The following is a 26,645-nucleotide window of genomic DNA, read 5'->3' on the forward strand; positions in this document are numbered from 1 at the left end:
AATATGCTTGTTCATGTAATGGTGCATGTTTATTTTTTGTTGTATATTTTCTTTTGTATGTATGATATGCGAATCGATATTATAAGTTAACTGTGTGGTAGAAGAACCAAACACGTTCGAAGACGACCCGCATGACACGTTTGAGCAAGTCAAGTGGATTCTCCCTCTGCATTTCTGTTTGTACCCAAGTAATGCATATAATAATGTTTACTTTTCGGATATTTTGCCTAATTTGATGATGTTTTCCTAAATAGGATTTTCTAGAAATACCAACCCTATTTCTTGATTACCCTGGGATAAGTACTATGCTTAACAAATTGTGCTACTGCTCAACTTGATAATTATGATGAAACTCTTTAATGATACCATTGTTCCGAGAATGAAATTTATATTATGATGTTAACCCGATGGTTAAACAAGATCATTTCATATTAGCTGAAACATGGAGTAACCACCCAGTATAACAGTGCAACCATGAGTGCTATAATGGCTTTGCTTTGGTAATTAGGTTTATAGACTTAGTGCTTAGCAACCCTAGCTGAAAATGGGCAAGAGGGGGCGGCAATGGTTTGGTGGCAGCTCATGTTAATATGGGTGGTAGTCTTGGCTAAGTTACCTCGCCCAGAGGACCATCAATACTGACGTGAAACCTTAGCGGGTAGCTTTGTACTAAGGATATTTTGTGAAAGCCTCATAATGGATCCCAAGCCATTTATCTCGACACTGTTTACGGGTCCATACAACCCAGTCTAGATGGAATACATGGCTTGTGGGTAAAGTTGTACCACCTTTGCAGAGTGTAAAACTGATATGTCAGCCGTGCTCACGGTTACGAGCAATCTAGACCCTCACATGATAATTGAAATTAAAGATGGAAAATAAATCACGATCCGATGATTCATAAATAGTTTTGTTTAAATGGGTTCACTTAAGTGTTTGTGAGATATAATTATGTACTTATGTTTAATTGAAAATTTTGTTATAACTAGTAAGCCATCGTTGTTAATAAAATATTGAACAACTAAAATGCTTACTGCTTAACCATAGCCTACCTTGTTAAACTTGCATTTCTCCTCCCACTTGCTGAGTCTCGACCATAAGTGAGCTCACCCCTTGCTAATATTTTGATCAGAGGGTCATGAAGAAGACTTTGTCGAGTATGTTGATGAGTACTAAGTCTAACGATGTGTCAGTCATATTTCTGTGGAAGATCGCGCATGTTTAATCCGTTGTACTTTGATGATGATACTATTTAAGACATTTATGTCTGGATGATGTAATAAAGTTATTCTACTCTTTTTTATGCATTTATTGCACTGTATTTTGATATATTACACTCGTGACGTCAACATATGTGTGGAAAATGGATCCTGACACACATATGTTATGCATTCGGTTTTGCCCCCAAAATCGGGTCTGACAGTACCCGACTCGTGAATTATTGTGGGTAAAAAATTACGGCATGTACCCGTCCGATGTATTGGTCGGGCCGGGTCGGGTTTTTTCAGATGAGTCGGTTCGGTGGCCCATGATCAAGTCTACATACGCCACTACATAATTGGATAGAGGAGAGGAGATGTTAGACATGTCAGTTCAGTAGCCCATAATCAAGTCTACCTAAGCCACTACATAACTGGACGGACGAGAGAAGGTGCTAGGGAACGTGGCTACCCTTGACTGTCCCAGTGTCTCAAACCAAACATAACCTACATTTCACATTTGCATAATTCTTCTTCACCAAGGAACATCTACATTTACATAATTCCTCTTCAAGGAACATGGTCATAGTAAAAACACGACAGGCGTGTATTGTTCCTCAAGCCAAGAAGGTGGGGGCTATAAATGTAATTTTCCCGCGCATCTCCTTCGCTGGCGTTCGGAAAACCCCCTTGAAGCCTCTCGATTTGAAATCCCACACCTCAAAACTGAAAAAAAGGGAAAAAAGGTGCTCTCGATCTAGGGAATAGGGATCCCCTTCCCGGCTTCTAGTTCCCCTCCTCGTCCAAAACCCTAGGCCAGCCTAGCGGCGGAGCCCGCGCGCCCGCCTCCAGGACCATGGCCGAAGACCACTTCTCCTCCGCGCCGTCCGCCCCGTCGGCAGCGGCGACAGCGGCGGCGGCGGCCGCCGCGGCGGTCGGGTCCTCGGTGATCCCGATCGTCAACAAGCTGCAGGATATCTTCGCGCAGCTGGGGAGCAGCTCCACGATCGACCTGCCGCAGGTTGCCGTGGTCGGGAGCCAGAGCAGCGGCAAGTCCAGCGTGCTCGAGGCGCTCGTCGGCCGCGACTTTCTCCCGCGGGGCTCGGACATTTGCACGCGCCGCCCCCTCGTGCTGCAGCTCGTGCACCAGCCGCGCCGACCCGCCGACGCCGAGGCCGATGAGTGGGGCGAGTTCCTCCACCTATCGGGGCGTCGCTTCTACGATTTCCGCGAAATTCGACGCGAGATCCAGGTCCCCATCCCTTTGCCTCATTCCATCGTGCGGGGATTGTGCCGGAATAAACAGTCGGTTTGGCTGCCCGTATTCAATGTATAATTATTATTGGTCGGGACTTCAGTGTTAGTATATCATATTGTTCTGGACACTTAATACTCCTGTTGGTTTCGAGGAATCATTCTCCACAGGTGGTTTCGGATGTGTGCATGGTCTCAGTCCATGCATGCTCCGTTACAGCCATATAATCTCACTAAATTACTCACAATAGACAAATATACTAGCTTGAAGTGGTCTTATATTAAAACATCATGAACGATGAAAATCATAAAATACATAATGGGATTATACCATGTTCATTTTAAATTTTAGGAGTGGCTTTAGTGGGGCTCTATGGTTTGGGAGGGGTAGGGGGCTCGGGCCCCACCTGCCTCACCACTAGAACCGTGAATGCTGAGTCAGTCAGGTGCTGTCGTCTCTGGTGTTCAGTGCCAGGGGTAGGGCTACGCGATCTGTGGAGAGTATATTTGTGAATTGTGAACCGGAATTTCAAATTTGAAAAGTAAGGTGTGAATAAGTTTAGTTGGGACCCAGTGTTCCAGTATTTTGATAGAACACCAATATTATCTATCTGAGTGTTTGGTATTTTGTTTCACTTCTTTTCTTTAGTTAGTGTGGGCTTGAGTTGCCATTAGTGCTCCACAGACCATTGTTAAAAGACTCTGCATCTATGCAGGCAGAAACAGACCGAGAGGCAGGTGGTAACAAAGGTGTATCGGATAGGCAGATACGATTGAAGATTTTTTCTCCAAATGTTCTTAACATTACTTTGGTTGATTTGCCTGGAATTACTAAGGTGCCAGTTGGTGACCAGCCAACTGATATTGAAGCTAGAATACGGACTATGATAATGTCATACATCAAGCACAAGACATGTATCATCTTAGCTGTATCGCCAGCAAATGCAGATTTAGCAAACTCTGACGCTCTTCAAATGGCTCGGGTTGCTGATCCTGATGGTATGTGTGCCCTGCATAATTTATGTCCTGTCCACTAGAACATTTCAGTAAGAATTGGTATCTTACAATGATCATTTATTATTCTTGCAGGTTCTCGAACAATTGGTGTTATCACAAAGGTTTTTTTTTCCTCGCCTTAATTTCTATGCTACATTTTGGCCATCCTATCTCTCCTGTGCCACTCAATGCAGTCTTGTCTGATGTTGTGTTTCTTCCAGTTGGATATAATGGACAGGGGCACTGATGCCCGGAACTTTCTGCTGGGAAATGTGATCCCCTTAAAACTTGGCTATGTTGGTGTTGTTAACCGCAGCCAGCAGGTACTTCTTTCTCTATCTTGGTTAAGGTTATTGGTTCGCACAAGTTTGTCGAACTGAAGGCCTCATCTGCATCAACAATTATAGCGTTTCCATCTTGTTGAGATAATTCATTTGTGGTATAAATTTACCGTTCTAGTGGTTCATAACTTATATAATTGTAATATTCAGGTGATTGTTTGTTGCATTCCTGTCTCTTGGCTGCTGATGTAGCGCAAAGTAGTAATAACTTCATCAAATTACCAGAGAACTCTGTATATTTGGTTAAATCAGATGAACAATCAAGACCCAAATCCTGCTTTAATAATAAAATACCTTCATTTCTTTGGTTTGCAAAAGTTTTTTTGTTTAACCTAACCTTTATCTTTTTGATAATGTAGGATATCAACTCTGACCTCAGTATCAAGGATGCTCTGGCTCGTGAAGAAAAATTCTTCCGTACTCAGCCGGTATGTAGATCTAAACTTTTGTTTTTCCATATTCCTTTTCCATAATAATGGAATTTGTTTTCTCCCCTGCTTAGGCATATCATGGTCTTGCACAGTACTGTGGGATACCACAATTAGCAAAGAAGCTAAATCAGGTATGGCTGTGACTGAGATGCCCATTCTAATGCAGGTTATGGATGTTATGATTTGAAACTAATCCATTTATACGGTTTCAGATTCTGGTCCAACATATAAAAACAGTTCTGCCAGGGCTTAAGTCACGCATAAGCAGTCAATTGACTGCTGTTGCCAAGGAGCTTGCTGTGTATGGTGACCCTGTTGATTCAAAGGTCTGTTTTGCATTAATTTTATTTTGGGTAGTAAAACGATAAACTGTATAACCTGAGTCTTTTTGTTTGATGCATCTTAAAGCCCGTCTGGTTCATCAGTATTCCTGTTTTTTTTTAATTTCTTTCTGATGGTCCATCAATATGTTTCGTGGTTGCAGGCTGGTCAAGGTGCTAAGCTTTTGAACATACTAGCTAAATACTGTGAAGGTAAATATGAACCATGTCACTTTTTCTAAGGAAACTATGTGTGCCCCAATAATAGTTAGAATTGCCTATTACTTTCATGTGTCTTTATATTTTTAAACATTAAATAACCTATGTATACTGTAGCTTTTTCGTCAATGGTGGAAGGAAAAAATGAAGATATATCGACAACTGAACTTTCTGGTGGAGCGAGGATCCATTACATTTTCCAGTCTATCTTTGTCAAAAGTTTAGAGGTGCTTAACCGCACAGTTGTTTTCATTATACGTTAAGTGTTATCATGAGTATATGAAATATATGTCTTCACAGGAGGTTGATCCTTGCGAGGATGTTACAGACGTAGATATCCGCATGGCTATTCAAAATGCAACTGGTCCTAGAAGTGCTCTGTTTGTACCTGAAGTAAGATGCACCTGCCTCTTATTGTGTGCATTATTGAGGCTCAGGCTCACAGCAATTATCATTGAAACATTTAGCTGACAATTCTTTGCTAACAATCACTTAAAGGTTCCATTTGAAGTCCTTGTACGTAGGCAGATCAGCAGATTGCTTGATCCAAGTCTTCAGTGTGCACAGTTCATATATGATGAACTTGTAAAGGTATATACTCTCTCCATTATTTTTTGCCTTCCTCGAGCAATTTATATGCCTGTCTTGGCGCAGTGGTAAAGCTGCTGCCTTGTGACCAGTTTCGAGTCGTGAAAACAGTCTATTGCAAATGCTGGGAAAGACTGCATACTATAGACCCAAATGGGTCTGACCCTTCCTCAGACCCCACGCAAGTGGGAGCACATGCTCCGGGATGCCCTTTTTTCTCGAGCAATCTGTCAGCCTGTCTTGGTGAACAGAACATCACACTACATTTCTTAACTTTATGTATCTAGATGGCGTGAAAGTTCCCTATAATGGGCCAAGCCAATTGTAATTTGTCGGGAACTGAAACCTGTGCTTGTTTGATCACTTTATCTACAAATCATTTAACTTATTGCCATACTATTTCTATTGTTATTTCTCATGACTTTACTCTTCTGCTGTATAGATGAGCCATCGCTGCCTTGCAACGGAGTTGCAGCAGTTTCCTATACTCCGCAGAAGCATGGATGAAGTCATTGGGAAGTTTTTGCGGGATGGACTTAAGCCAGCAGAAAGTATGATATCACACATTATTGAGATGGAGGTGCACACCCTCTTTCTTTATGGTTCTGAATTTATCATTTTCCTGGTAGCTGTTTGACATCTCAACTTGCTTACCGATCCTGGATCTGAAGTTCCAAACCTACCACCGAGCTAATTATGAACACATCAAATTTTGTGACTAATTTAAGAATAGGGGAAAATCTGTGTGATTTCAGCCATCCTAAATTTCTAATTCTAATGTACTGTTTGGATGAGGGATTGGTGTAGGAACTTTTGGGATTTAGTTCAGTTTTGTACTGAATCCTAGGAAGTTGGATCTTAGAACCTTCCTTTCAAATCGACTAAGTTTATTTAGTCATTTGTATGATTGTTTGCTCGCATTGACCTTTCTTGTTTTCCGTATTCATTCACTAGCAACAATATTAATTGTGCAGGAAGATTACATAAACACATCGCACCCAAGTTTTATTGGTGGCAGCAAGGCTGTTGAGGAAGCACAGCAGCAAGTTAGGTCTGCCAAAACGTCTGCAGTGGTAGTAAGAAAGGTATGCATGGTTATGTCTACTGTTATAACAGATTTTTTATGGTAATGAATGTGGCCTGATGGTAGAATGTGTCCTGGCTGGAATTTATTTGCCTCACATTTTTGGCGTCTATGATTTGTACCTTTCAACAATTTTGGAATGGTTCATGTTGAGGAGAAGAATAGTCTCTTGTGCTTCAAAATCATAATGGACATATCTATACTTAATAATAAAGAGGTAAAATTTGAGCCCATTTTTTGGTCTGGTCTTACCCCTAATTCTGTGCGCGCTTCCATTGTTTTATTGCATTTGGGCTCGAACTCAAACACATGTCACCCGCCTCCTGAAATTCTGGTCGCCTCCATCCGCCCCATACAAACTGCAATTCATGTTGGTCACAAGCCCCAATCCAAGCAGATTCGTAGGGAGGCGAGGGGCAACTGGCAAGCGGAGGAGGATAGGGGCAAGGGGGCGCCCGTGCACAGGATGTGGCCGACGAGCGAGTAGGATGGGCCATGTACTCCATGTTGGCGTGCTCTGCTCTGGCATAGCATGGTGAAGAACCTGGACTCTTGAACTGCTTGCTTCCCGTTGAAGTTCACAATGGGTGTGATGGGTGGGAGTGGAATAACGAGCTAGTGATTGGAGTAGTGCGGAAGGAGGCTCGGAGTCGACCACCCAATCGGTGGGAGGGAGAGGGTGGAGAAGCCACAGGGTGCGCGGAAAGGGACAGGGGAGGGGCTGTGACAAAGTCACTAGTAGGGGAGGGAGACAATAAGGTTTCGATCGCCAGGGAGGTAACCACAGCTCTAGGGAAGACAAGTGACCTAGGCACGTGGCGACCCGCATGTGGGTGAAGCTCGACGCAGCCACGAAGGACAGGTCTCATGATGCGATCGAAGGCCACGAAGGTGCCCCAGACAAGCTGGTTGTCGTGGAGGAGGGCACACAGCGAGCCCCGTGGAAATGGGCGAAGCCAGGAGGGAGTCGGGCAAGCTAGGAGTCACGAGAGCAGCCGGCGAGGCAAAGCTTATGTATGGCGGGGGTGAAGCCATGGAACGGGCGAGGAGGTACGACACGGTGCCCAGGCGAGGGGACATGGTGCGACGAGAAAGGGAGGCCGCGACGGCTGCTAGCACAGCGGCCGCGACGGGGGCGGGGCTGCTCAGGGAAGTGCCGCACGTCGGCGGGGAGGCCAAGCAGGGGCTGTGGGCCGACAGGATGAGCAGGGGACCTCGCGCCAGCGGCGGCGGCCAGGCATGGGGCGAGCCCGGCGGCGTGACCGGGGGGCGCGGTCGGGAGGCGGCCTGGCAGTGCGAGGTCGCGCTGGCGAGACGGGGGCATGGTCTCGGAAGTGCGGGGCGGCCCGGGGGTGCAGACTGGCAGCGCGAGGTCGTGCCGGCGAAGTGCATGCCGCCGGAAGAGCACCAGGCGGAGGTTGCCGGCGAAGGGGCTGACGGCTGGGAGAGGTAGCCGTCGGCCAGGCAGTGGGTCGGGAGGGTGGGGAAGGAGAAACTGGCTCTGGTACCATATTGAGAACTGGAACTCAGTGTATTGCATAGAGGGGTTACAATATATAGAGACAGGCAGCCCAACATTGGTGCCGGCCCACACACAGAGAACACACTGTCTATATATATTGGTGCAGCCCAACATTAGGGTTAGGGTTTCCTGTGTCCCTATATATTGTAACCCCTCTATGCAATACACTGAGTTCCAGTTCTCAATAACAATGGCCTTGAACTGCAGCGCATGGTCGGGGCCATCCTGCAGGCACGTGTAAGCCGACAGGTTGAAGCAGCTCTGCTGCACCAGCTCCTGAACCTATTATGCAGAAATCTTGTGATGCTAGAACAGGAGGAATTGGAATTATGACTTTGGGATGCTGTTGCAGAATGTTTTAGTATGGCCATGCTAGAACTTGTGATGCTAGAACAGGAGGAATTGGAATTATGACTACTTGCAGGTTCTTGTTTAATGGGTAGGCCTACTGTTTATCTTTGGGACGCTTCAAGCAAGTTGTATTACTTGTATGAAAATTTTGATCCTCTTAGTCTGCTACTACTTCACATTTAAGTCCGGCATTTTATTGTGGGGAAAATAGTTTTTGTCACATAGTTTGCGAGTTAATTCAGTCCAAACCTATTATGCACAAGTATGAAATATATGTAGTAATATTGAATTGCAGGATGGAGTGGATTCACAGGTTTCTGAGAAAACTCAAAAATCACGCCCGATATTGGGTAGAAGTGGTGTAAATGGAGTAGTTACTGACCACATCCAGGTTTTCTCATCACCATCTTTTAGTAATTGGATGTCCATTTGGTGGATTTTTTGTGCACTCGTATCATGACTTTACCCTTCCTCTGTTTTTGTCGTACATTGTTTACCAGGGGGTACGGCCTGCTGCTGAGGCAGAGAGACCAGGATCTTCTGGTAAGAAATTTATTGCAAACACAAGTGTAACAGTATGTATTTAAACATTAGAGAATTTATATTTATGAGTTTTTCCATTGTTGAGTTTTGTTTTGTTTTTCGTTATGATCCCTGTGCATTTTACCCATCTGATGTTTTTGCAACCATGTGTTAAGTTCAATTACCTGATACTACTGTTTTAAAATATATGACCTTTAGTACAAGGTAATGAGTTCAAAACTCATTAGCTTGCCCTAAACTTAGAAATGGAGGGTGCGCCGGCTTATTGTTTATCAGACAATGTATCTCAGTCCAATTGCCTTGTCTTTTTGGCCTAGTGTTTCTGAAACCATGCATCTCAGTCCAATAAACTATTATTTTTAGGTAGTGGAAGCACATCTTTCTGGAATCAAATATTTACTTCCAATGAGGATCGAACACATGCTCCTGCAAGAGATAACACAGCAAACAAATCTTATGCTATGCCTGCCCCTAATCTGGATCATTCATTCTCCACTATACAGTTAAGAGAGGTGAGGTATCTTATCAATTTTCTCATTAACGTGATTCAGATGCAGTGAGTGTTTGACAGAGATCCTTTTCGAACAGCCACCAGTCGTCCTGAAGCCTTCAGAACACCAGTCTGAGCAGGAGGCACTTGAAATAGCAATTACAAAGTTGCTATTGAAGTCATATTACAATATTGTCAGGAAAAATGTGGAGGACTTCATACCAAAAGCAATTATGCATTTCCTGGTATGAGAGATTCTTATCCAATTGTCCTTTATGTGCGCATTCCATCTCTGTATGCAATCCTTGTGCTACTTTTAATGGCATGGTAGGCTTAGATGTCAGTGCTAAACTACTAATGAACATTGGATTTACCATTCTTTTGGCCTCAACTACTATCAAGTGTGGTTACATACCCTATAACACTGCATTTCTCTTCGAAACACTTAAGCAAGCACTATAATTTTTTTTGGATTGATCTTGCAACCATATGAAGGGCGGGCCTGGTGCAGCGGTAGAGCCTACCGTCTGTAACCGGAAGGTCCCGGGTTCGAGCCCCAGCCTCTGCATATTATGCGGGTAAGGTTTGGCGCTTAAAGATACCCTTCCCCAGACCCCGCACAGTGCGGGAAGCCTACGGCACTGGGTACGCCCTTGCAACCATATATATCAATTCCTCTTTCTTGAATCAATTGGTTTTTTCATCAGTGCTAAAATTGCATTCTACCGAGCAGACATGCTCAGATAAGTTCCCAGCTTTCTTCAAGAAAGAAAGCTGAGGGATGGAATGGATTTGTTAGACCGCTTGCCACTCTTCTCTGTTTTCTTGACTCAGCTTTATATGTCTGCCGCGGGTAGGCAGGTAGCTGAGCAGATTGTCTTGTAAATCTACGTCCTTTTCATTTCACCAATCTGTGGCATTGATTCTGTTGCAGGTTAATCACACAAAAAGGGCACTGCATAATTACCTCATAACAAAACTTTATAGGTGAGATTACTTATTTTTACTCTTGTTTAGAACACACCCTATTCCATTTATTTACTCTTGTTTAGAACACACCCTATTCCATGTAAGCAAAAGATGATTTGTGCACTTACAACTTTGCTCCAACCTCTTAAATATATTGCCCAATCCAGAGATGATCTTTTGGAAGACTTGCTCAAAGAACCTGATGAGCTAACCATAAAGAGGAAGCAGATACGTGAAAATCTTAAGGTCCTTCAACAAGCTTACAAAGTATGTTTTCGCAGTTCTTTAATTCGTACATTCAGAAGTCTTGGCACCACTTCATCTCACCAACACTAGCTTATCACCTCACGTTTCTTCTGCACCATGCAGACTTTGGATGAGATACCACTTGACGCAGAGGCAGTAGAGAGGGGTGGTGGATACTCCCTCGATTCTGATGCGATTGGTCTACCAAGGGCTCATGGGCTTTCTTCATCCCTCCACGGATTCAATGATGGAAGCTCATCATATTCAACCCCGAAGCAGTCAAGGTCAAGGAGGCCAAACCATTCTGGCGAGCAACTTCCTTTCAACCCCGCAACGAGTGGCAATGGTTTTTGATGCCACCCTACACGATGGCCACCCAGATTGGTTATGGAACCAACCATTGCAGCAAGCACACCTTACTCTGCTCCAAGTTTGTTGGCACCCGTAGATATATGTTATTTCTAGTTAAATTCTTTGCAGCGTTGCGCTGATGAAGCCTGGCATGGTGCGAGTTTTGTCATTTCGCCTTTTGTACAGTATATATCTTTGCCCAGTCATTTCGTCTTGAAATGGTATCAAGTGATAGGTATACTTTTTCTTCGGACCCAGGGAAAGCAATGGAAAAAGTTATACTAGGTGCAGCACCCAGCGTCTGAGTGACTTGCCACGGATTTGCCTTGCAAAATAGACATGGTTGGTATTGTGGTGGCAATAAAATGTGGCATGAAATAGTTTCCGTTTCGTTAATGTTTTGTCTTGATTTAATACGCCTTTGTTAATAGTTGTGCATTTGTACATCAGCATTAATAACTGTGGGATATTTTTTCGTTCATTTCCCTGTTTTTTTATCCAAGCCCCAGGGGTCTCAGGGGCTTGTTCGGTTATTTCTATCCTGTGTGGTGTGGATTGAATAAGACTGGAAAAAAATTATGAAGGATTTTGATTTATTTGGGATTTAAGCCCACTCAATTCCATGCAATTCATATGGATTGAGAGTAAAATAAACAAGCTCTAATAACGGGCTAAGCTTCTCCAAAAAGAATAACTCTCAATCAGCTAAACATCTAAAATGCTAACTGACGAACTGATTTAAATAACGATTAGAAGAGAATTATATCTCCATTTAAAAGTAGTGCTCTGCTTCCTGGTGTGAATCTTGTTTCTTGTTATATTCTGGTGTGCAGATCTCCACTCTTATCATATTACTTAAAAAGTATATTTCCATTATTCAGATGAGGGATGCCTATAGTGGCAGTCAGGTTATATTATTGGAAAAGTATATTTCCATTATTCAGATGAGGGATGCCTGTAGTGGCAGTCAGGGTAGTACAACAGCACACCTGCAGTTAAAACTCTAGCGATGACATATGTTGGGACTGGACCGAAACTCCGAGAACATCAACGTAGAAAGACCTTTAGTGAAGATGTTGGTTCATCGAAACATGGACTCAAACATTATCAATGGTGATACACTCACGAATGAAGTGGAGAGGTCGATCTAGATATGCTTCGTCCGCTAGTTGCTAGACATGGTTGGTGGAGAGGTACACGAAGTTTACATTGCCACAGTAGACGAGGGTGCTCCTAGTGAGGGGATTATGAAGCTCCATTAGTCGCTGCCGAAGCTAGCACGTCTCAATCATATTGTTAGCCACGACACTCGAGCAGGAGACGACAAGTTGTCGCTTCGATGACCAGGATACAAGGCTGCCACCCAGGAACACAGTATAGTCAAAGGTAGACCTACGCGTATTTAGTCAACCCATCTAATTAGTGTTGGTGTATGAAATGAAACGAAGTAGACGACAAGGAACATTGGAGAAGGTTGTAGTCGAGGGTGCTCTGGAGGTACCGAAGAATCTACTTCATAATGGTGAGGTGTAGCTCCCGTGGATCATGCATATATAAGCACACTTGTTCAATGGTATATGGGATATCTAGACTGGTGAAGATGGGGTATTCAAGAGCGCCAATGAGACTCCTATAAGCAGTGGGGTCACTAACAGAGGCGCCATCGTCAGAGGAGACCTTGGAAGGTGTATCCACTCAGGTGGAGCAAGGCTTGCAATTAGCGATGCTAGCCCGCTCAAGGTTATCCAGAGTGTACATTCACGGAGGAACATGTTGCGAGACAGGTGCTCAACTATACTTAGAGGTGACAATGAACTCTAAATTTTACACTATAAGATTGAAGGATCAGATCGGATTAGGAGCGGACTATATTTTTATTCATTTTAAACTAAAATTTACTTAGAGCCCAACATTTTATGAAGAAACATTTAGATCACGATACATTACCACCCCTAACTATAATGCCCAAGAAATAGTGAAGCTAATTCAGACCCTTCATAGCAAACTCCCGCTGCAAGGCTGAGATAGTGCGTTACAAGGGCGGGACTAGAGGCCGTGAGGACAATGTTATCGACGTACAGAAGTAGACACATAGTGTCACCACTGGCGATAGATAAACAACGATGAGTTCTGACTTAGCCTCATCAAAGTCCAGCGAGACAAAGGAAGCAAAGTGACCATACCAAACTCAAGGTGCATGCTTCAGATCATACAATGACTTGTTGAGTTTGCATACAATGTTCAAATGAGCTGAATCTACAAAAACGATCTGCTGGTTGCAATACATTATCTCAGTCAGAGTGCCACGAAGGAAGACGTTCTTGACGTCCAATTGATAGACAAGCCAAAACCAGATAGAGCCATAGATAGAACAGTGCACATAGTGGCTAACTTCACCGTAGGACTGAAAGTGTTATCATAGTTAACTCCAAGCCACTGACCCGCCAAGGATCTAACGAGACTTGTATCGGTGGAAAGAGCCATCGGCGTGCAGCTTGTGTGCAAACACCCACTTGCCTGTCACAATGTCACCACGGGTGGTACGCAAAACCAAGTCCCCGGTATGATTAGCAAAAAAGACCCTTTCATTCCGAGCCGACGCTTTTGGACGGCTACATTTTGAGTGACTAGAAATAGAAGATGAAAAGTTGAAGATTCATCAGTAGAATAAAAGGGTCCACGAAGCATATCAGAAGAGTCGTCTAACCATTGAAATATGCGTGTTTTCTGTTTATTTTTATTTCATACTACAGAACTGAAGTTGCTGATCTATGATATAATTTCCTGTGCAGGCAAAAACTTGGTCTAGCTGAGAAAGTTTCTGTAATTACCCTGTGTCATATTGGTCACTTGATTGGTTCGGACGATGCAAAATTCCTCATAACAGACATGAGCACTCATTCTGAAGTTCTGGATCAATGCCTAAGATTCACAAAAATACAAAATCCGCAAGGTGGATCAGCCTTTTGTTAATCTACTTAGCCTTCTTTTTTGCTTTCTTCTTTTTCTTTTGACCAGCTTCTGATTCCCGTTTGAAGATAGCCAGAATTTCAATGCTGCATTAACAAACTTCATTTAGTACAATTCAAAGTAGACAATATACACATCATAAAATAGATTGGTTCGGTAACCAAGGGCAAACTTCTTTAAAAAAATTCAGAGTACAACACAAATGAATGATCAATTTTACTAAAAAAACTCAAGTATGTAATGACACAAAACAACTGCCAATTAGGACAATCATAGTAATTTTGAAGTTGAAGCTAATTTCTATTCTTGCAACATAACTTGGAGAAATGTATAATGACATTTGTTGCAGTAAAATATGCCTTGGTACTTTTTAGTCAAATATGCATTGGTACTTGTCGGGGATGATAATTAGGGGTACCAAACACTGATTTCAAGTCGGGCGACCAGCTAGTCGACCGACAGGACCGACCAGGCGCCTAATCGCGATTAGGGCGACTAATCGGCCGACTAATCGGTTTTGGTCGGCCTCTGGTCGTCCCTAGTCGTCCTATGTATATTCCTAGGCATATAAGCCATATATATATATGTATATATGTATTTCTAGGCATATAAGCCATATAGAACTGAAATTAAATTGGAAGTTCTTTGCCCACCTTCATTATTTGCTTCTCCAACAGATCTGCCAACATATTGGCATTTGCTACCTCACTTGATGCATCAACAGAACCTAGGAAGTATGTCCCTGCTGGACTGTTGGCAAGGAAGTTGATCAAATGACGTTGTCTTGTGTCGGTCCACCCATCTGACATAATTGAGCAACCATATTCCTTCCAAGCCTCTTCGTGCTTATCTCTCAATGTCGATGTTCTCTTCACTGCCCTTTCAAGCCAAGGTACTCTAGCCTCATGATACGATGGGCCATGATATCCAGGACCGTACTGACCAATAGACTCCAACATAATCTCCCAACTTCTTGAGTTTACGACATTCAATGGAATCTTGTTCTCATACAGAAAATCAGCTACATGGTCGTCAACAATTTGCTGTGCTTGTGTCCCTTTCTTTGTGCAGTGCTCAAGGGTGGACTGAGAAGTTTTGTTTTTATGCCTCTCTGCAACTACTTCTTCTGGAGTCTTGCAGAGCATGGCACTCACTGATTTGCTTGCCTTCTGGGTACTTGGTTTTGGAGGAGCAGATACAAGAAATGAGGACATGGCAGCTTGGGCAATTTTCTTTTTTGTTTGCTTGTTTTTTGTCCCAGAACTTGGTTCAGGACCTTCATCATCTCGCTCTTCTCCCTCTTCACCTTCTTCAGTATTAGCAGTAATCACAAGTCTCATGTTCCTTTTTAGATACATGTGCATTTCCTTTGAAACCAGTTCTGGTACTCTAGCACACTTCATGGTGTCACCAAACCCACCGGCAAGATGCTGCTTGAACCTTTTGATTCCGGAAGGAACAATCTTCGAACAGAAAATACACTGAACAAAATCCTTCTTCGTTGTGTCTGGCCACCACCCAAACTTCCATCCTGGGTCCTGTGACCTTGCCTTTCTTTTTGGGTCAGTTGCTTGTGCACTAAGCTCAGGAGGGAGTGCTGCAATAGCCTTTTCAGCAAGGCTTTTTGAGTCTGCAGCAGCTGATAATGCCGAAGCAGGGCCTGTGCTATCAACATTTGAGGTCACGGGAGGAACAGAATCACTTGCAGTTGCACTGCCACTACCAACCACATTGGACCCGGGGAATAAGACCTCAACATTAGCACCTCTTCGTCCACCGGCAGCATGAAACTCTGAACATGTCAACAGATAGAGGTCAAGTCAATACTAGGCACTAGATATGCTGCTGCTGGGCTGATGGAAACTGGTTGGCAGAGATGAAGCTAAGTACTATTGAAGTAAGGCAGTAGAACATAGAGGTATAGAACACTAGATGAGCAGGGCCAGGGCAGACTGCGCAGAATGCAGATTCCTGGCAAAACTGTCGTGCTGCGCAGAATGTAAAACTGCAGAGTGCAGAGCGCAGACAAGGGGGAAGGAGGGGAGCAGGGATGACCTTCGGATGACGAGCTCATCTTGTTCCTTGTAGATGAGCAGGGGGCAGGGACGACCTTGAGAGGGGCAGCCGCCGGCGATGGTGGATGGTGGAGACTGGAGGCTAGAGCAGCAGCCGCCGGACAGAAACTTGAGAGGGGCGCAGGCACAGGGAGGATTTAGGGTTTAGGGCGCCAACAGATGTATGCACGATGCGGCTACTGGGCCAAAAAAACGGTGAAGCCCAATAGCACAGCCACATTTAGCCCACGCGCACTGGTCGACCAGAACCTAGCTAATCGGACGACTAATCGACCGATTTGGACGATTAAGCGACGATTAGGACGACCAGGAAACCTGATCGCGTCGTCCCTCTGGTCGACCGCTTACAGGCGACCAGCCCGACTAATCGCGATTAATCGCGATTAGTCGGACGATTTGTAAACAGAGGTACCAAACTACAACAACAAAAAATGCGCTTAAAGCGGACACCCTCAAAGTACGTCCTCCGAGGACCGAGAATCAAGAACTCCGCCTCGCCCGAAGTCACCCTCGAGGGTCTGCCCAAAACTTCGCTTTGCCTGAGCCCGATCTCGGACAGGGCGTAAATGCGAGCAGATCTCCGTCCCGACCGAGGATCCCCTACACCTGAGAAGCTATGTCCGCCTCGCTCGAGCCCATCTCGGGCGAAAGGGACAAGACCCATGGCAAGTCTCCCGAAGGTCACCAGGGAACAACCTCATTTAATGCGCGCACCTACCCTGCACAGGGTTGCAGGTGTACAGTGGTAACAAGACCATGGTCTTGTCAAAGATTCACCAATATGATTACACACGCGCCGCTGTACACGCACGCCGTCTGCCAGCCTCTGACGGGACATGTAATACGACAAAAAAACGGACCAGCCCTCGGACGCAAACTCCGCCTCGCCCGACGTAGAGCTCGCCCACAGACATAACTCCGTCTCGCCCGAGCTCGACCTCGGCTACCTGCTCCCCCGCTAATCCTGTGAAGGGTCACTCCTTCGAACTGTGGCAAGCGTCAACGAATCTTAGGACGGGCTCGGTCGCGACCTCGGACGGATCTCCGCCTCGCCCGAGCCTGGTTCTGACCTCTATATCTGTGACGGAGGTCACCCGGGTACGCGACCGAGCCCTCGGCCTCGGTTCTGAGCGGGAAACAAGTAGGCTCAAAGTCAACAATGAAGTATAAGGCCATGTTGTCCACAGGACATGAATACACTCCCCACAGTAGGAAGGCAGCCCCTTCTACAAGGTCACGCTCCCCTTATGCGTATAAATAAGGTAGTCCATGGCTCCTCTAGGGGGCAGGCGAACACTTGGCAGTCTTTTCCTACATTCGATATTGGAACTTGCCTCAATCATATTCCGGGACTTGGGGCATTCTCCTCTCCCGCACAGCTTGTAACCCTTACTACAGGCAATTCGGTGCGAGCAATATAAGCTTCATCCTCCCTCTGCTCGAAGTAGGGCGTTGCATTGCCCGAACCAGAATAAATCGCTTGTGTCAACTCGCATCACCATCTGGATCCGGGACACGCGGCATCACTTTACTAGTTGGTTAGGACCACGAGTCCAAACACCGACAATACTTTTTAGTCAAATATGCCTTGATACATTCTAGTCAAGGAGCAGAAACAGTTACCTATCTGTGCCAGGGAAGAAGTTAAAAGCATGAGCATTTTCCAACTGCCAGGCCTTGCTGGATATCAAGCTTTTGCAGTCCTGCACAAGAAATGATTACATATATCAGAACCCGTTACAAGACTGAGTTCCAAAGGATAAAAGATTGGCGGCTGCATAAATGAGGTTCTGGGTCTTAATGAAACTTAAGCATTCAGTACCCTCTTAAAACTTTCCCATCCACAGCTAATGTATATGAGAGTTTCAGGCCACGTTTCATTGCCCTCTTCAGTTGTTGTATTATCAACATGAACTGCAGCCTCCCTTGCCCGTAAGATCCATGGTCTCTTCTCATCCTTAACCTTTGCAAGCGAACTGTGTTCAGAAAATGAATATATTATTAATAACAAGGTTACCACAAGAAGGAATTCAGAAAGAGAAGAAAAAAAAACAACAGCACAGACATATCTTATTACTGGAAATAAAAGCAGGGAAGTACAGAAACAATATAATACTATAAGCTACACCTTTTAGCCTTGTATGCCTTGCGCTCAGACAAAGCAACTTTCTGTAAAGCGCTGATAACAGATGGGTGCAATCCTTTCCTTGGTGGATCCACAATAACAACACTTGACCCTTCAAGCCAGTGCGAAGGTTCCTGGTACCAGGACACAGAATTGCATATTCCAGTGAAAGCCAAAATAAGATATAACCACAGTATAAACACAAAACTGATTGCTTACAACTGAAGCATCGGTATTGTGCCAAGTAATGGTGCAACCCAGGTTCGCTGGAAGTCGGCTTGCTGATGTCTCAAAAGACATCTTTGACTGTTTGTTAATCTCGATACATTTCACAGACCTGGAAGTAGAATAATTTTCATGAAAAATAGCTGGATAGGCAAGCATGCAACCTTAAGATAATATGCCAAAAGTAGGCATGTCCAGTTGGATATGGACAGCACCAAGCTGCAGCATGAAGTCCATAAGATTTTTTTATAAATACCAGATCTTTCCACAAATATTTCTTAGGAAAACTAAAGGAAAAATTCTACATAACCCCCTCACCTTTAGGACTTGTTCGGTTAGGCCGATCCAGAAAGGGATTGTAGGGGATTAAATCGCTCCAATCTCCTTCTGGATCGGCCTAACCAAACAAGTCCTTAGAGGGTAGTCTACTTCACCCCCTCACCTTCAAAACTAGTTTAATCCCCTCCGTTTTACAAAACTAGACAAATAATCTCTTGGGCTGTTTTTGTGAGTGGTGTCATTGCAGTTCTATGATCTAGCATTATCCAAAATTTATATAATTTTGCACACAAGTTGATAATTATATATTATATTTGCCCTATTTTTTATTTTTCAGAACAACAGTTTAATTACTAAAAATAAAAACTACATGAAAAGAGCTTAATCTTGTTACCTAGATTCAACTCTTATCTTATGAGGCTAAAAAAATTATTAGAGGTAAATAACAATACTACTAAACTATTAATATTTTGCTTGATTTTATTAAGTTAAGTGACCTTTCTTCTAAATCAAGTTAAGCAACATTTCGTCTAATTACTAACTAAATCAATTTTACATTTTTTAGAAACACTTAGCAAACAGTAATAAAACAATTTTCAATTTTTACACAACCCTTCTCTCAGTTTAAATAACTTACATGAATATTTTTAGAATTTTCTGAGGACTTCAAATATGAACTCATAACTTACACAAATGTTTCTTAAGACTTTATAAGGGTCCACATTTAAAGTCCCCAGAAAATTCTAATAATACTTGTGTAAGTTATTTTAGCTGAGGGCAGGGTTGTATAAAAACTAGAGACGTTTTATTACTATTCGCTACGAGTTTCTAGAAAAACAAATGTAAAATTGATTTAGTTAGTAATTAAAAGAAACCTCACTTAACTTGCTTAATAAAATCAACCAACATTTCAGTAGTTTAGTAATAGTATTAGTTACATCTATAATGATGTGTAACTCTCCTGCGTGTTCGAGAAAAGTATTAGTTCCATCTATTGAAGTTTGAGCCTCAGAAGATAAGAAATAAATCTAGGATAAAAAGATTAAGCTCTTTTCATGTAGTTTTTTTTGTAATTAAGCCGAAGCTTTAAAAAGTCCAGAAAAATTAGGGAAAATATAATATTTGATTGCCAACTTGTGTCCAAAATATATAAATTTTGGATGTTGTTAGACCACAGGACTGAAATAGACAAAACTAGTGCCACAGTGACAATGCTATGTCAGTAGCCAACGCACCACCAGCAGTAGCTAGAGCGATGGTGGCAATGCCACATCAGCAAAACCACACACTAAAATTGTTCAGGGGGTTATTCGCCCGGTTTTGTAAAGTTGAGGGGTTAGACAACTGATTTTGAAGGTGAGAGTGTGAAGTAGACTGACTTTTAAAGGTGAGGAGGTTATATAGACTTTTTTCAAAACTAAAATTAGTTTGTTCCGTGCTTACAGCTGAACCAAAAAAAAAAAGGTCGCTTAGGGCCAAATCACATAGGACAGGACCAAGACTTGGGCTCTAGGCTTTGCCCTTTTCATCCCAGCCTTTTGCAAATCTAGTCTGGGAAAGGCCTACGATATCAGTGCTGGTATTGGCTTGCTTAGCAGTCTACAACTAGGGGTGGTAATATGCTCTAAATTTTACACTATAAAATTTAAGGATCGGATCATATTAGGATAAGACTCTATTTCTATTCATTGTTGAACTAAAATTAATTAATGGCTCAAACGAATCGTGAAGGAACATTTGAATCGTGATCTGTTACTACCCCTATCTACAAATATATATAACACCATGTCAAAAGATTTCAACCAAGAGACCATATTGAAGCAAAAGCTCTTAGAATCAATGCATGCATTAAGATACTGCATCGGGTTGTAGATCTTTTAGTATGCAAATCTATTGCATCTGTCCTCACCAGCATATGTGAAAAATAACATCCTCTTAGCATGCATTTATCTGCTCACCTACATTTCCTTGAAGCAGCAACTGATAGGCCAATAACACCAGCCCCAGAGTACAAATCAACAACTGTTGAACTACGTGGTACATACTTGTTCAGCTTATGCAACAAAGAGTTAAATGACTGCAAAAAAAACAGTGTGATAGCAAGGAAATGGTACGAGAAAAATTACATGAGATAGCTAACACTAAATACACTAGCTTCAAACACATTTTAGATCCTTGCTCGAGCACGCAACAAAACAGGTGGCACATGTACTCGGGGGTATCGAGTAGCTTGCAGCCAATTGAATTGTCAAGATTTTTTTCTTGAAATTTAGCACGGTATATTTGGTGAAATTGTACATGAGTATGGGTAATTTAAGTGCACATACCAGAGTATTAGCCTGGCCAAAGCTACAAGGATCCAGAGAAATATCAACTCCCCCATAACGCTCCCACATGTCCCTCTCCCCCTTAAGATGTCTCCATTTATGCCCAAAAATTATCTGCAAAACGACACATTGTTATAAGGAAAGAAATAAAAACATGTTCCTTACAAGATAGTTTGGAGTTGGTTGCTCAACAGATCTGGTAGCTTATCTTTGACCAACACAAACAGTTAAAAGTAATAATGACAAGGAAGAACGACATGGCCGTACACGTACATCATTCATCTTCCGATCAGAAATACAAGTCCATCTAAGTTTATCGAAAGTCAAAATATTATAACTTTAACCATCTATATAGATTGTCAACACAAGTTTGACATTACTAAATTCATTATGATTTTTTTTCATTATAATAACTCTTTTCATTTAAGATAGTACATTTTGTGTAGATATTGCTAGTCAGAGTTAAAAGTGTGACTTTGGACAAACCTAGATGGACTTGAATTTCGGATTGGAGAAAGTACCGTTTGCATACATGTGAAGTAGAATGTAGTTATCCTATATATGACAAAGAAAAGTGATCTTGGTACACCTGCAACACCAGCTCCAGCCCAGTGCACCTTCACCCAAGGACACGAACCTACTCCAGCGGAAGCACGAGATACAGCATTGCTGCTTATATGTGGGGGCAACAAGGCCTGAATCTGTTCATCTGCTGACACGTGCAGTGGTTACCACATGTCTATATGGATTATTGACTAGTCCTAACTTCATCTGCAAACCTGGTAATCGCTATGCCAGTAGCTCGAAACAGAATCTCAGCATCACAGTATGTTTTATTGTCTTAATTCCTTTACACAAAACTACAACTATTTACAGTAGCTGTAATGATTGTTAGAGTACCCGCTTAGGGTTTTGGGGTTAGCCCCTTGTAACTACTGTCACACCCTTGTGTAACGGGACAGGCCCATCATCTATCAATATATACCAGTCCCTACCCTAGTTAGGGTTAAGGGGGTTCATTCTCCAACTATGATAATGCCAATGAGTTGTGTATTTTTTACAAGAAACAATATAAGTATAGACATGGTTTACATCACAAAAAACTATGATATGGATAGCTTACGTTGCTGGTTGATGTCTGAAAATTGGCCCATATAGAATGAATGAGATGGACACTACTTTTTGGCCCACCATTTGTCCACAAGTACTGTCACAAAAGGTATATTCACAATGATTTAGTGATACAGCGTGCAAAGCAGTGGAATGTGTTGGGACAAAGTTCTAACAGAAAGGTGAGAAGTACTCCATTGTTGCAGAACCTCAGTTTCAACAACTTACTTCTATTATTGAAGTCAGCTTCTCTGCGTTCTGGGAGCGCTCGTCTCTTGAATTCCAAACCAATGAAACTTGAACTTTCCCTGCATGGCACTGAGATTTTCTATCACTTTGATCATGGGGATCATCACATGAACAGTTGAGTAATAAGGCTAACCTTGCTCGTATCTTTTATCAACCGGAATAGATGTGTTATATGTTGTCACGGCCATCTGAAGGACATGGCAAAACAAATAAATTTCATGGCAGCAGGGAAGCACTACATGCGATAGGTATCTGCACTCTCTATTAGAAGATTCACATTCTCACTTGACACTGTCAAGTGTACATGCTGTCCCTAGAAAAATATAAAGTTCCATTCAAGTGGTTATGTGTTACTTTAAGAAAACTAACAATTACCTGAACATATCTGAGTTCACCAGCTCCAGCATCTTCATCAAATGGCTGAATACTTAGCTCAGTTATACCTACAAATCCAATATATTAGGCTTCACTGATCAGATCGAAGACAATACTTCTGCACACCCATTGAAGCAAAGCATAAAGCAACAACAGAAACATACCTTGCCTTAACAACTTAACAGCAGCATTAATGCTTGGGTGATGAGCTGAAAAAAAGGTGAAAGAAGAAACAAGGATTATAAATTGCAGTTACCATACTATGGTCCTGTTTGGAAACAAGGATTCATAAAAATGTAGCACGTTAGAATCCTGCTATATGGCTAGGATAGATAGATCAATCTCTATTAGGCAAGGATTTTCCGTGAAGTTCTCTCACTGGCCCTCTCCCGTTCTTGGCCGGTTCACCACCAACTTCCTCCCCGAGTTGAACTTTATCCTTGAGCCTGACCCCATGACTCCCTCTAGTCAGCCACATCTGTTTTTTACCAGCGGGTTCACCCGCGCTGCACCCGCCAATGGTACCCCCGCGTCGCCCCTGTTCATCCAGACCTCCTTCGACCTGCCCTGCCGCCCTGTATCAGATCGCGTGTGCTCCGTCGGGCCACTAGTAGCCCCAGCGGCCCTGACTTCGACCCCACCCTCGCCACCGGGGACCTCCACAGTGCCCTTATCGACGTCGGCATCTCCTAGCTACGTTGACCTTGTGCACGTCTATCAACAACATGCACGGGCGAGTGCACCGCCCCACTCCTGGGCCGAGCCGAAGGTGTATCATCCCCCCCTTCTTCATCGTGACACTTGCCACGTCCACCCTATGGACTCAACGCTCAATGGGCCATTGGGGTTCTTCGTCCCGTAGACCGTCTTGTCCTCCCCCACGACATTCTCTTTGTCAGTCTCTCCCGTGTTGTCTTCTAACCGTAGTGCTCTCGCAATCCTCGCTAGCGTCAAACTATGGAGAAAGAGTATCACACCCTACTTGCAACCATACTTGGGACTTGGTTCCTCGTCCCCTAGGCGACAGTGTGGTGACTGGCAAGTGAGTTTGGACCCATAAGCAAAAGGTGGATGGTTCTCTGGATAGGTACATGGGTCGTTGTTTCTCCGGAGCTTCACTCAGCGCCCTGGAGTTGACTATGATGAGATGTTCAATCCAGTTTTAAAGCCTGTTACTGTACGTGCAGTTTGCGAACTGGCCCTCTTCCACTCTTGGCCGGTTCGCTCACTAGAATAGATAGGTCGATCTCTGTTAGGCAAGGATCTCCATTAATAGATAGATCAATCCCTGTTAGGCAAGGATCTCCATCAATAGATAGATCGATCTCTATTAGGCAAGGATCTATGTTGGTTGGCTCTGTTTCTATAAACCCTACGCTATCATTGTCTATATATGTGTAACATCATATCTCCTATAACACATCGATAGCCTTTTTATCACAGCATACCAGAAGTGACACGAATTTTGACGAGTTCCTTACATAAATACTTAGAATTCATGATAAAATAAATCATCAGCTAACCTCTGCACTCTGGAATATCTATAACAGCATGCGTCCCTTCCTGGTATAAACCAATCAACGGGTTCTCTGGTGTTCCACGAACAGCTAGCTTTGCTCGGCACCGCCATTGGGACTGAAAACGCATGTGTCACATTTAGCAAGGTAGTTGGTCAGATAATACACAAATACAAGCATGGATGGTTGGACGAAACGTTAGCTTCAAAATTAGAGGTTCTAACAGTAATGTACTAGTAAATTATAAACTACACATCGACTAACCTAACCACGAAATTGAGGCAGAGTATAACAAAACGCCCAAACAGCGTATATAACTTTAAAGGAACTAGGACGGGATGCAGCTAGAATTTTTAGAAACTACACAGTTAGATAGGGTGCACGTACCAGCCTGCCCCTGCTGAAGGTGAAATCTCCGACCCCGTGTCCCTTGAAGAAATTCGCCACCTCCTGCAGCACCGGCGGCTTGTCGAGGTCCACCTCGTGCGTGCACCCTGAGCACCTACGAATTGGTCGAACATAAAATTAGTTCGATCACACGCACGAGAACTCCCCCTCTCTCTGTGAGTCTGTGTGCGGGTTTCGGCGGAGCGCGAGACGCACTTGCCAAAATGGACGCAGTCGAGGCAGGTGGACGAAGAAGACGCTGCAGAGGCAGTGGAGGGAGGCAGGAGTGTGGCGACGGCCGCTGGTTTTGGCGCAGCGGGCTCCAGGCGGGGCGGCAGTGGCGTCGTAGCAGGCGGAGGCGGAGGAAGGCGGACGCGAGTGTAAGGTGGAGGCGGCGGCCGAACGTGGGTGGTGCGAGGAGGAGGCCGCGTCGGGGTCGGGGTCGCGAGGCGCGTGGTGGACGGCGTCGGCCAGGGGGGCAGCCCCGCCGGGGGAGGCATGGCTCACCGGCGGTGGGTGTACCACTGTACCGTATGCAGGCGGGAACCGGGAAGTGAAGAGGGAAACGTGGGGAGGGGATAAGGATTAAGGAGGGAACGACAGACTCCAGATATTTACTACAAACCATCTTTTTTAAGATTGACGAAGTTATTTTATATGCATATTCTTGCTGGGTATTGGAGGCTTGGAGCAGAGGTTATTTTCAATGGGCTGAGGGCCCAAACCGGTCTTCTTCGGCGAGATACAGCCCAGCAATCCTGAGTCTTCGAGTTGCCGGCTCCCAACATGAGCCATGACATGAGGTGACACTGACAGAACGCACTCCAGCACCACGGCACCACGCCATTTTATTGTTGTTTGCTAGTAGTGTATATATAATTACGGTTGATGTCGCCTTGTTTGAGTCTTCAAAGGTTTTAAATAACCAGCTATAGCGGTCGATATATATATATATATACACTATATGTATTTAGAGCCCTGGGCTCTATTTAGCTAGAGGAAGCCCCAGCCAAATATGAACGCACGTGCATTCACAGCCGACTGACCTTTCGGTTTCCATATAAATACCGACGTGCATCCCGCGATTAGCTCCTTTGCTCCCGGCTCAGTTTCCATAACCGCAAAACCCCAACCCCGCCACGACTCCGGGATTCTCCGGCGATTCTTCCATCCCCGGCGACTCCGCTCCCCTTTCCGACGACTCTTCCAACCCCTCGCCGCTCGCTGTCGATCCAGTCGCAAACGACATTTGAGCGGCGCGTCCTCGGTGTCCCCAATCCTCGCTCCAATATTCGCCCCGCTGCGTCCGGCGACCGGCGAAAACCCTACATTCTCCGGCGACGCTTCTGCTCCTTCGCTCTCCGCCGACCCGACTGCTTCCACGCTCTCCGCCATCCTCAACATTCGCCGCCGTCAACGGGTACCGCTCCAATTGGTAGTCCATCCCCAAACATTTTCGGTCTGTTCTTCCCAACCCTAGCTCGCGCGCATTTCATTGGATCGAGTTCGACCGTCAACAAACTAGTTGTTTTTTGTTCATTTTGCATTGTGTGGATCACGGCTAGGGTTGAAATTAGTTATGCAGTTGTTGTATTACATTTACGCACATTTACACAGTTGGTTACGCACACTTACACAGTCGGTTACGCACATGTACACAGTTGGTTATGCACATTAGGTTACATGTTTATGCACATTAGTTAAAGTTTTTTGCATCATATTATGTTCAATTGGTAATTGGGTGGTCATCTAGTTGTTTTTGTGACTGCATACACTTATTTATTCCATTATTGTTATAGTTAATACATTGTGTGACAGCATGTATTGTTTTATTGGATCATATCCAGTTTTTTATTATTTTAAAACAGACATTATTTATTAAACTAGTTCACAGTTAATACAGATTGTTTATAGCAAGTTTTGTTCTGCTCAAACATATCAGTTTGTAGGCAAATTGTGTTTTATGTTTGCAACTGTATGCAATGGTATGCAACATATTCAGATTTTTATGAACGTATAACAGGACAGAACATATATGCTACTGTGTTTCATGTATGCATCTGTATGCAACATATTCAGTTTGTTATGCTGGTATATCAGGT

The 26,645-nt window shown here is 43.8% G+C and overlaps 2 protein-coding genes across 5 annotated transcripts; one reads left to right on the forward strand and one right to left on the reverse strand.

The window, feature by feature from the left end:
• Positions 1-1,935: 1,935 nt before the first annotated feature.
• LOC100279900 (Dynamin-related protein 3A) lies at positions 1,936-11,323 on the forward strand. The gene is made up of 20 exons (NM_001352973.1): positions 1,936-2,451; positions 3,170-3,452; positions 3,543-3,571; positions 3,671-3,772; positions 4,150-4,218; positions 4,293-4,352; positions 4,434-4,547; positions 4,706-4,754; positions 4,878-4,987; positions 5,061-5,153; positions 5,259-5,351; positions 5,791-5,928; positions 6,323-6,433; positions 8,601-8,696; positions 8,806-8,848; positions 9,212-9,360; positions 9,437-9,583; positions 10,273-10,325; positions 10,475-10,574; positions 10,677-11,323. Exons 1-20 carry the CDS (start codon positions 2,056-2,058, stop codon positions 10,905-10,907), a joined length of 2,466 nt encoding a protein of 821 aa, NP_001339902.1. The 5' UTR covers positions 1,936-2,055; the 3' UTR covers positions 10,908-11,323.
• A 1,755-nt stretch (positions 11,324-13,078) lies between these two features.
• On the reverse strand, positions 13,079-25,164 carry LOC100276021 (uncharacterized). Of its 4 annotated transcripts, none has more exons than XR_556725.3 (16): positions 24,760-25,164; positions 24,544-24,658; positions 24,163-24,274; positions 22,804-22,848; positions 22,640-22,707; positions 22,398-22,452; positions 22,244-22,323; positions 22,029-22,112; positions 20,906-21,019; positions 20,537-20,631; positions 18,294-18,411; positions 18,078-18,208; positions 17,772-17,925; positions 17,573-17,652; positions 13,736-13,960; positions 13,079-13,531 (listed from the first exon to the last, which is right to left on the reverse strand). XR_556725.3 is itself a non-coding variant. In NM_001149912.2 (15 exons), the coding sequence occupies exons 1-15, from the start codon at positions 25,041-25,043 to the stop codon at positions 13,879-13,881; spliced, it is 1,641 nt and encodes a 546-aa protein (NP_001143384.2). In that variant the 5' UTR covers positions 25,044-25,085; the 3' UTR covers positions 13,727-13,878. The 4 variants fall into 4 exon arrangements, 1 of the variants encoding a protein (NP_001143384.2); XR_556724.3 differs by having other exon boundaries at positions 20,537-20,655; XR_002263932.2 differs by lacking the exon at positions 13,079-13,531 and adding an exon at positions 14,528-15,666 and having other exon boundaries at positions 13,877-13,960; positions 20,537-20,655.
• Between the last annotated feature and the right edge of the window lie 1,481 nt (positions 25,165-26,645).

The sequence above is a fragment of the Zea mays genome, chromosome 8 (assembly GCF_902167145.1).
Source record: "Zea mays cultivar B73 chromosome 8, Zm-B73-REFERENCE-NAM-5.0, whole genome shotgun sequence".
NCBI lineage: Eukaryota > Viridiplantae > Streptophyta > Magnoliopsida > Poales > Poaceae > Zea > Zea mays.